Here is an 11,808-nt window from a genome sequence, read left to right on the forward strand (position 1 = left end):
AAAAGTCAAAGTTTAAGATAATTTAAATACTCTTTTTTTTCACCTCTAAAAATACTTTTTAAGGATAAAACAATAATAAAGTTTCACATTTCTAAGCCAACAAATGGCACCAAAAGCTGAATAAATTCATAATCATACGATGCAAATGAATGATAACATGAAGATGTTTTTTAAGAACAAAACTGTAAGAAAGCTTCACATTTCAAAGCGAACGAATGTATCAGAACTGAATAAATTCATGATCACATGATGCAGGTGAATGATAACATGAATCTTTTTAAAGATGTTTTTAAAGAACAAAATTGTAATAAAGCTTCGTACTTCAAAGCCCACGAATGACATCACAACTGAATAAATTCATGATCATATGATGCAAAAGAATGATAACATGGATCTTTTTCTTTTTCTATATGAATAAATTCTTTCAACTTTTCTTTTCTAGGATTCTCATTTGGCAGTATTATTCAGAGCATGTTTTACTTTTGCTTTTAACACAACTAATTAAGAGATTCATACCTCTTTGAGTTGTGCAGCTACCATCCTTGAATCTTGTTGATTGTGACTAAATTGTATTTAAGCGTATGCCCAATAGAATGAAAGATAGTAAAGATTCCAATGCAGTTGATGGCCACTTTCTTTTACACTTATTTATTTTATTTGCACTCTCTTTTTTCTTCTTTGCACCTTTTTTCTTGGTTTTGTGTTACTTATAAAAAACTCTTTCTGGAAACTGATTCTGGGAAGGCCTTTTAGAAGAAGAAAAAATTCCAGGAAATCAATTTCTTACATGTTTAATTAAAGAATAAATGATCAATTTAGTGTATGAACAAATGTGACTGTCATTCCAGAAGAACATAAGAAGAATGTTTAATTTTAAAATTAGAAAAAATTCGATGCATTATTTTTCCTAATATTTAATTGTTCATAGTACAAAAATTTAAGGGATGATATTAACATATTTAGAGACCAAAATTGAAAAAGGAATTTAATGTAACCATAAAAATTTCAGGTATTTTAATTTTCTTTAGTTCCAGTGACTTTTATGACAACAGGATACAATTTCAAGGATTACTTCGAACATTTATTCTACTTTTTATACATTCTAAAAGTAGATATTCAATTTCTCTCTGTCTGTTCGTTGTTGGTTTTAGAACAAGACATCAATTCTGTCAAAACAATATTGATGTTTCATCTTTATTTACAAAAACTGTCTCAACAAATTGATATGTAAAACAGTTCTTCAGGATAAATTGAACCAAAATACACACTTTATATATATATATATATATATAATAATCCACCCCTCCTCACTACATGCTATGATTTATGAAATGGGAACCAAGAAATAGAACACTAGGAAATTTCTGATCTTTACTTTGCTCAGCATTGCTTTTGTGGTACATGGATGAACAATGGAATAAAAAATAGACTAGCTGAAAAATGTGTTTCAGCATGGACGAGGTACTAAACTCAATAGTCAAAAGAACATACAGGAGTTTACAAAAGTGGAGCATCCAACAAAAGCAGCAGCTTCACTTGGATAGCCAGTAGATGAAAATGAGAAATGTGCATACGGCTGCAACAAGGGAAAGTATAATGGTATCCATTGACTTTTTCCTCTTTATTGCCGAAAGTATATTATTTACCTGAAACATTATTAAAAACTGCTACATCAAACACTCACGAAACATGAAACCTTATTCAGTGTCCCTTTTCTTGCACTACTTATACAATGCAAGATGTATACGGCCAACAGGAAATGATTTAAACACCAAAATCCATAATGATGAGAATCATACCGTTGGGAGGCGACTGCTAACGTTGCCAAGCTTCGAATTGATACCGCCAAATGTTGAGCGTTGGAAGACAAGTGCTCCTAGTGTTGCTTGTGCTTGTGAAATAACGTTGTCCATCTGCAGCCCAAAAATAGGCAGAACAGTTCAAAATAAGACTAGTACAATTGGACATAAGATACAAATTTAAGGAAAAAATCAAAGGGTTCTCGGAAAAGCAGTTCTTTGCAGTTGCTGTATCCCTAGTACATGGCGTGTTGCTTAGCATTTCTTACATACGAAATTCCAATAAGTCCATAAAAGACTAACTTGTTTTCTAACATTTAAGTATTGATGAATATTGATCCCTCAAAGAAAAATAATTTCAAAACAGATTATTCCTATCTAAACACTTTAAACTCGAACCAACTAAATCAATTTAGCTGTAAGAAAATTTACATTACACATATGTAAATTCTGGCATTAACAACCACATAAATGAGCAATAAAAATTGAGAAAAATAAATGACAAAATCTGAAATTCATGATAAAGGAAAAGTTGTGTTGGTCGAGGAGACAGAGTACACTAAGAAAAATAGTGTCGGCTTTAATAGAATATATAAGGGTTGGTTATAATGTTTCCTAAAGCCTGACAGGCTAAAGCAAAACCTGATATGTTTACCAATGCCCCAGCTAAAGAAAAACTATACAATACAATATACAAGTCAGATGCATTGTAGGAAAAAAGGGTTCATATATAATATAAGTATATAACATATGCTAGCAACATCTGGATTGAGAAGAAACAAAACAACATTTTAAATCAGAAAAGTGAAACTAAGTGTTTTTGTATCACTAACATGTCCTGTACTTCGGCTGATAGATGCACGCTCTTTTAGGAGTGCATGCTGTTCAGTGTCTACACCTTGTTCCAAGTCTAATCTTGTCCGATCAAATTCTTTAAAATCTTCAAGCAGTGAAGCATGTTCTTGCTTAGCTAGAAGACTTGAACGAAGACGATAAAATTCCTGCAGTTCAATTGCATCCAGCTTAGTGCAAAAAGTTTAAAGGTTTGAAGACATTAAGAAATTGATAAAAAAAACAAAAAAATACATTACAAGGTAAAACTTATGTCGAAGATCTAAGAGCAAATTATGGAAATAATATATAGTGACAATTAGAAAGTTAGTATCAAGTATCACTTAATGCAAAAACATCAAAGACGCTGACAAAAATATTGGGATACAACACAGGGAGAGGGATCATAGTAGCATTGAATACTAGTAGATAAAATAAATATTAAATGTATATGATTTAATTTTATGCTACTATCATCAGGATATAATGCCGGTGACAGTTACCAGCAGTTTGTCATATCTTATGGAAATGAAAGAAGAAGTCCTTGTAAACAAAAACTTATAAGTTAAATTGGGAAAGTTTCTTCAACATTTACTTGCCATTAGTGGAAGTAAAAAAGTTTAACGTATTTGGGTTAAAATCCTCACTTGTGAGAATGAACCATTGGTCTCAGGGTGGTATACATGAAATGTCAATATTCCTATTTACATGCAGAAAGCAATTCAAAATAATAAAAGCTCCATAACTAGCATAGGCTCACACAAAATGGTGCAGGATGACACAAGCTTCAACTGTACAATACCTGGGTGAGATCTTGAAGAATTTCTTGGTGTCTAGTCAAAGTGTGAGAAACCATTTCTGAACCACCAGATGACACCCATGCTTGCATCTGTGCATTTACTTGTTGAAGTTGTTTTAGTAATCGCTCAATCCAAGACTCTAGATCACTCTCTGAGGCATCAGCTTTTGAAGAAACATTAGCAGAAACCAATTTACGATAAGAATTCATCTGCTCATCTAACTGAGCTTCAAGTTTTCTGGCCTGAAAGAGATTTGGAGGAAAAACTATAAATCATTTTCCTAAGAAAACTAAAATATTTATAAACTAGGTAACTACAAAGGAAGCCAAAATCAAAAGTATCAAAATTTTCACTTCTTTTTCATTATTATTATCATTACTATGATGATTATGTTATTATGATTAAGGAAAAGAAACAACTTGTAAACACATTGAACGACACTTAAACCAGCAAACAAAATAGGTCAACTAAAATCCACACTTTCATGTTGAAGAATGTCCCAAAAGATTTAATATACATATTTCAAAATGTACAGGAATTGCAAGCTTGAAGTTTTAAGGACTGACAACTAAAATTCCATAATATTATGTACATTTATATCACGTAACACTATTTTTTTTCTCTCTATAAATTACATCAACCATCTTATCTCACACTTTCTATCTTTCCATCTCTCTCTTTATTTATACAAATACAATTTATCTATTGCATAAGCTTTTCATCAGAACTCCAAGAAAAGGCAAATACAGAGAAGCATATCTAAAAAATATCGATTTTAACTGTCAGTACATGAAAACAAAAGGTTGGAATTGTACAACTTCACTATTTCGCAGAGTTATTATAATAGAGCAATGCACAACCTGAATCATACCATTTGATGTGATTCAGTTAACTACAATTTGTATCTTAAGATGAATTTCAATTGTCTATGAATCTTACGATAAATGATTGGGTTGATACACTTTCATAAAAATCGATATGAATCACACGTTCCACAATTCGTTATTATTTCCTTTTTACTCCTCCTTCTGGCATTCGCTAAGAAATTGAAAAGTCACATAAGCTTTGAGTGATAAATGAAAAGAATTGAAGACACATTTCTAAACTGTTCTATTTAATTATACGGATACTTTCTTTCTCACTTAGTTGTTCAATGCATGAACTTTAATTGATTGTTACATTTCTTCATTTCCACTCTTCCAATGTAGAGGCTTCACGGACTCACTGATAGTTTTGTTTTACAAACCGTTTTATGATTTTATCTAATTTTAAATTATTACATTGAACACTATTAATCATCTATATGGTATATTTATAGTTATTTACCATCGTCTTTGAAGAATTTTATGATTTGATACAAATTATTATGATTTACAATTCAAAAATTAGCTTCACGATTCACGAAATTAATTGAATCTTAAGATCAGAGTCTGTTTGGTTTGGCATTGGAATCAATTAAGATATATTTGATTTCGAAAAACCTGAGGGGAATAACATTGAAAATCGTATTACTCATTGGAAATTGCAAAAATTGATGTATGATGGTAAATCAAATACGATCTTAGTCACTCAACATCACTTCATATTTTCCAAACAGTTTACACAGTTGTGCTCCTGTATTTTAACAGCACATCAATATCCATATACCATCTATGATCAGAGAAAAAATTGTTATAAGTTACAATAATCCTGATTTGGCACCTTCGAAAGATCTTCTCCTAATCGAAACTCAATATGATGTAGATCAGAATAGGAAAACCTTATTTCTTAAACAAATCAGATGTATTCCTAATATATAAAATGAACCTAAACCTAAAGGCAGAATTCTATAATTGAATCCATCAATACACTGCCGTAAACCTGCAACCCAACAAATCAAACCAAATTTAAAGCACAGATAGAAAAAGGGTAGAACCCCAATCCCATGAATTCCCCATCACCGACAAAATGAAGAAACCCCATATAGAAAAGATTAAAATTTGGAGCACTCGAATCATGCATGCCCATTTTAGTTGCATCATTTCCAACATACGCAGATGCATAATCTGAAAAAGAAAGCATAAAAATAGAAAATTAAGAACCTGCTTGCGAAGGGCATCCCAGGAACTCGGAACCTCCATAGATCAGAAACTAAAGAAAGATCAAAAATCAAACGATGTTTTATTTTTTGATGGAATAACAGCGAACGTTGATGCGATTTGAGGTTGTTTGGCGATGAAGACGGGTCGTCTGCTCCCACGAACAGACGACTTGCAATTGCTCGCTTTCTCTTTCTTTTTGATTTATTTTCTTTCTATGTTGTGTTTTTCTACCAACAGAGAGAAAAAAAATAAAATAAAAACTAGTTTGCTTGCTTTATAATCCAGAATTTTAGATAGATCTCAATCCTTTCCTTCCTTAGATAAGACGTGTATGGAGCAATTCATGCATTATAATATAATCACATTCTAATAAAACTAACTAATTTACTTTATTTTGCTTAAATTTTTTAAACCCATATATTAATCATTAACAATGACTTTTAAAGTTGTCTTATATTTATATTTAATACTTTATACAAATTATATAATATCTTATAAAAGGCTTTTTGTAATTATTTAAAAACAAAAAACTACTTAACCCACAAAAAAAATTAGGTAAAGTCCTTAAATCTTTTACTTAGGTATTGCGTCTTCAATTAATGTAAACATGTAGGTTTTCTTTTTTTTCATTCCATTTTCAAAGAGTAATGTAAATGTTATTTTATTTTTTCATATTAATTCACATAAAATAATGATAGGATAATATATTTTTATATTTATTTAATACGGTATAAAATTAAAATTCTCGGAAAAAATGATTTTTTTATTTTTTCAAGAAAAAAAATGTAAATTTATTCATTCACGGATTATAAATTTCGAACAAGTTTTAAGATATTTCAGTAACATAACATTATTATGTTTATGGTATTGTTATAAATTATTTATTTTGGTTAGATGGTATGGTCAATTTATAATTATATTTTCGAAAATTTGAAGGTCAAACCAAATTCATGTATTTAAAGACATGTTTTACAGGCAAAATGAAAAAGAAAATTTACTGTGACAATATTTTGTTGTAATATTAGTTAACTGAATCGTTGAAAATATTTTAAAATTTTAGTTTAATAAATTAAACTGTTTCACCACTGACACCGATGAAAATGGAGCCGCTGCCAGTGATGATGACGGCTCCAGTTACCGCGGACGAAGGCCCTGGCATGGCGATAGCGCGAACGGCAGCGGAGGTATCGGAGTGTCCCACGTTGAGGAAGGGAAGAGTGATGGGGTTGGAGTCGCCAAAGATGGCTTCAATGGTGGCCAGCGGCGTCGTGGCATTCTGGAGGGATTGCGTTTCGAATGACATGGATGGAAGAAGCGCTGCTGCCATGGAGTCGCCGGCGGCGTCTCTGGCCGCCATGGAGAGGTGCAGCGGCGACTGGTCCTGGATGCATCTGTGTTTGCACGTGAAGAAGGAGAAACTTTGGAAGTTTTTTTTTTATTATTTGCACTTTTTGCACCCTCAAATTTACTGTTCACACCTGCTTTTAAATCCTTTTATTCTTTCTGGTTTGCCGTTACATGTTACAGACTATGTTTTTATGTTGTCCTAATACTTTTTTATATATGCTGCATGAAGATCGGATTCATCGATTTTCGTATCCTGGTCGGTGCCAGAAGGACACCGAGGAAGAGAAAATGGCTGAGATAGCCATGTACGATGCCAAAATAGCTGCCTGTGAGGCAGAAATAGAGATTTATAACATGAAAAAAGCTGCATTGAAGAAGCCTGCTTGATTCCAAAATTACAGAAGACGTTGACGCATACATGAACAGAGACCCATGTGTATATATATCTATCTAATCTAATATACTTGCATGCACCAAACAGTGGTGAATTCTGCATGTGCTTCCATCGAATATCTATAATATTTTCATGGGTACATTGATCATGAGCTTCTGAAGCTCCCAACAATGGCAGAAGGCGAATGAGGTGGTGGCTTTGTTGCCTCTTCCTCGGGCAGCTTGACCACAGTGTAGGCACCTGCCCCACAGAGAGTTCCAAATATGGGAGCAATGAGATACACCCATATGCCCTTGTAGTTGTTTGCAGCAATGGCTGGACCCAATGTTCTTACAGGGTTCATTGAACTTCCAGTTGCTGGCCTTTAATTAGTCACCATAATTATACATAAACAATAATAAATTAACCAAATCAACGAATATTTTTCACCCATCACCACTTCCTCTTTTTCCACACTCACGCACACTATTCCATTCTTTCTTATCTCTACTTGCCTTCTCTGATTCATTTCAAAGGGGACCATGTTTTCAAAAAATACACATCTTTTATTCTCTTTCTCACTCTCGTTTTTAGAAAATATTATCAAACACTTTCGAATACAGGACAGATTCTATTTTGCTTCAACCATGACTACCCCAACTTGTGCTATTGCTAAAGCCCTTCCCTTTCCACTTTGAAAAGATTGGATTATGCCAAGAATAATTAAAACCATTAAACATATTTGTATATATATATATGTGATATGTATTATTATTATATTATTGATGTTCCTAGTGACCCATGTGCTTCTTACTATATATGTTTTTTTTTTCTTCTTTTATGCAGAAAACCACCAATAATTGTTAATTAATAATGTACTAGTAATGTGTTTGAAAATAAGTTGGGACTTATACCCTGCAATAAGTATGTTGAGCATCACTGTAGCTCCCACTGCTATTCCTGCAAGCTCTCCCACCTGCATAATATTAACAGATTATAATATATATCAGTTATATCTACTCATATATATATATATATATATATATATATATATATATATATATATGTTAAACATAGTATATCTCACTCATGCAGTGTAGTGGTAGAAAACGAACAAAAACTGCTCATATATTTATTTTCTATTAATATATATCTCTTTTTTGGTACTATATGTGGCGAGCATAGTCTTTTTAGAATTTGGTTTTTGGTGGAAAACAAGAAAACGGAATTTACCATAAAAAAACTCTCCTTGGAGTTTAGCTCTATTTCTATTTAAAGCATTGGCACAACGTTTGGCTCAACTATGGAAGTGGAAAGTTAGCTATTTGTTGTGAATATATATATATATATATATATATATATATATATATATATATATATATATATATATATATATATATATATATATATATATATATATATATATATATGTGTGTGTGTGTGTGTGTATGTATGTGTACCAATTGTCTTTGCCCTAATTGCATGAACTATAAATGAACACATCTAGCTTGAAATATTAAGGGTAAATGGATCGGTATCCCAACAAAAAAGTAGTATTGCTTTATGAATTTTTCAAATCAACACAAAAGTAATAAAATCACATATTTGATCTCCCTGTGATTACATTTTCTTATATAATATAAATATCATTTCAACTAGTCTTTGAAACCCAGAAAATCATTATTTTCACTAAGTTTTTTTATCATCAATAAAATAATCAACAAAAAATACAAAAAATAGTTTCAAAATTTTTTAATTGTGTTAATATACTAACAAGGAAAAGTTATCCTCATGCGAGATATTTCAAATGCTTAAACTTCTGATATATTTTTGAAATATATAGAGACGCACATCTGTAGAAACTTGAAACTGCAAAAACAACATACATGCATAAATTCACTCGAGATAATTCAATTTAACTAACAATACTGAGATATGAACTAAAGATCTTTTCGAAAGAACTAATCCAGCAGCATGCAAAAATAAGTCTTGAATAACCTTTTATTGCTATTTATATGCATGCAATATTATTGTGACAAAAATATCTGTTTTTGTGTTCAATTTTATACAAAACGTTTTCTTTGCAGGAAAGAGATAAAAATAAAAGTTAAAAAAGGAAAAAAATCTCTTTTAACAACTTGAAATTTTTTTTACAAAACGTATATGATAAATAATGACACATGCTCTCACTTGTCAAAAGGTTATTAAAAAAAATTGTTAAAATATCCTTAAAGGTGAGTGTATAAAAGAAAAGAAATTATATTGCTACTGTGACAACATCGAGATGTACTTCAGTTTTATTTATGTTTTTGTTTTACGGTACATGCACGAGTATCATGAGCTTCATGGATCTAGCTAAGGGAGACAAGGCTCAAACTAGTGTCATATAATAACATACAATGTTTTCATTGACTTGTCTCCTTTCTAAGATCGAAAACATGCATTGATAAATACTAAATAAAACCAATCCTCAGATCTGACAGAAATATTAAACAAACAAAATCATATAAAAATAGAGAAACAGACAAAAACTTCTTTGGGAGTTTATCACTTATCCACTAATCTCTTCCGTTGCCAGTAATTAATTAACGTTTGTCGATCTCAAAACATCGTTTTCGTATACTTCTTCAACTGATTCGGTTTAGTTACTTATCAGACTAAGTGGTTAATAGAATAAGATACTCACAGCTCTTGTGTCGGTGGCCACTGCAGTGACAACGAACATGAGAATAAAGCTGACAATGAACTCTGTGGCGAAAGCTTGCCCATATCCTACTGAAGGGACCGTCACTCCACCGCTCATGAAGGGATGAAAAACCACTTTCAGAGCAAATGCAGCACTTACTGATGCCAAAACTTGTGTAACAATATACACTGGCACCTGCAATTATTTCATTCAGAAAGAAGATACATCAGACCAAGAAAAAAGATAAACAAAAAACTATGTTACGGCTTAATTTTTAGTTACATTCTTCCACGGAAAATGCTTTAATGCAGCGAAGGAAATGGTGACAGCGGGGTTGAGATGAGCCCCAGAGATGTGACCAGTGGAGAAAATGATGATCATGACAGCAAGTCCATTTGCTGCAGCACATCCAATCAGAGTCTCCGAGCCATGAGTCTTCTGGTTCACAATAGCAGTGCCAATAGCAGCAAACATGAGGATGAACGTGCCAATAAACTCAGCTCCAACCTGGTTTAATTTGGAATCAACTCAGTAACATCAATCAACGTATATAAGCAAAAGGGTCATCATTGCTTCTTTCAACTAAACCCTTTTGATCATTTTGCTATAAAAAGAGCTTAGCTTAGTGCAATTTTGATACCTTTTTTGCTAGGGGGATGGGAGAGGATGGTAAAGAGCAAGAAACTCTAGGCTTGGCTCCATCTTCCAAGGTCCATTGTTCAACAGTACTGAAGCATTTGCAACTTCTGAGGAAGGACGATTTCCTTAAAACATTAGGTTTCTCAAACCTGAGGTTGCTACCAAAAAGAGGAGCCCCTGGTGTTGCAGGTGTGGAAGGTGCTGATGGGACTTCCTCGCTGTCCATTAAGAAGTAAGTACCTGAAGAAACAAAGTGTAGGGTAGATAGATAAGACAAAAAAAGACAAGACTGCAGAATAGTGATGGAGGGAGAGAAAGATACCCTCGTGAATTGTGTAAGTTTTGTCTTTAGATTGAAGTGTGAGGATGGAAGAGTGTGAGGTAGATATTATATAGGGGGAGTGTAGTTGACTAGAGAATCGAAATGGAAAGAAGGAGAAAAGACATGAGTGGTTGAAACTGTGGCAGGTAGAAAGGAAAATGCCTGGTAGCTGCTGTTTATGGATGCACCTTCTTCTGCATTTGGGAGAGAAGCCCTAAACGTCAGACATCAATCATTTGTTTCCATATATACCATTGAATGTGTTTCTCTGGTTTCTATTCCATGGCGATTGTTGGCCATTCTTTTTCACTGTGGCAGATGCACTTGTCTCAGCAATCATCAGGAAATGAATTTGAAACTCTGAACAATGTTTCTTCTCTGTACATTGGAATCTTTGTTTAGTAATTAAACACATGATTTTCTGCATGTTGTTGGAGATACTGTTCATGTGGAGCATTCAATAGTTGGGTTAGGTCAATAAAAGTATCTCTACACTTTTGACACTTTAGTGAACTTTTCCTTTTGTTCTTCCCTATCAAGAATTAAGGTATTTACATTCTCCGGTTGAAAATCTAAACTTGAGTATAAGTTTCACATTATATAAAAATAAGAAAATAATATATTATATAAAAGTGAAATATTTATTAATTCATTATGGTAAGATTTTGCGTAGAAAAGTGGTGTTAATTTATCGTAGTTAGTTTTAGATTTGATTGATATAATGTATCATGATACATTTTTATATTTATTTGATATAAAGTATAGAATAGTCTATATTTTTTTAAGAAAGAAATAAGGTAAAAAGTAAAAAGCATATAGTATCAAATGGATGTAAAATACGTGTGTCAAAAGAATAATTTTTCCATTGATATTATGTCTCCTCGTTAAATATCCTCCTCCTTATACATATAAATTAATATTATGTTATTT

The 11,808-nt window shown here is 32.2% G+C and overlaps 2 protein-coding genes across 2 annotated transcripts; both read right to left on the reverse strand.

Annotated features, from left to right (window-relative positions):
- Positions 1–1,250: 1,250 nt before the first annotated feature.
- On the reverse strand, positions 1,251–5,765 carry GOS11 (golgi snare 11). Its single transcript, XM_047310928.2, has 5 exons — positions 5,512–5,765; positions 3,433–3,672; positions 2,633–2,800; positions 1,800–1,913; positions 1,251–1,646 (listed from the first exon to the last, which is right to left on the reverse strand). Exons 1-5 carry the CDS (start codon positions 5,548–5,550, stop codon positions 1,533–1,535), a joined length of 675 nt encoding a protein of 224 aa, XP_047166884.1. The 5' UTR covers positions 5,551–5,765; the 3' UTR covers positions 1,251–1,532.
- A 1,448-nt stretch (positions 5,766–7,213) lies between these two features.
- Positions 7,214–11,380, reverse strand: LOC124835947 (aquaporin NIP6-1-like). The gene is made up of 6 exons (XM_047310987.2): positions 10,879–11,380; positions 10,558–10,796; positions 10,200–10,424; positions 9,918–10,112; positions 8,146–8,207; positions 7,214–7,614 (listed from the first exon to the last, which is right to left on the reverse strand). Exons 2-6 carry the CDS (start codon positions 10,780–10,782, stop codon positions 7,398–7,400), a joined length of 924 nt encoding a protein of 307 aa, XP_047166943.1. The 5' UTR covers positions 10,783–10,796; positions 10,879–11,380; the 3' UTR covers positions 7,214–7,397.
- Positions 11,381–11,808: the final 428 nt, after the last annotated feature.

The sequence above is a fragment of the Vigna umbellata genome, chromosome 11 (genome assembly GCF_029865625.1).
Source record: "Vigna umbellata cultivar VRB3 chromosome 11, Vumbellata_1.0, whole genome shotgun sequence".
Classification (NCBI taxonomy): Eukaryota; Viridiplantae; Streptophyta; class Magnoliopsida; order Fabales; family Fabaceae; genus Vigna; species Vigna umbellata.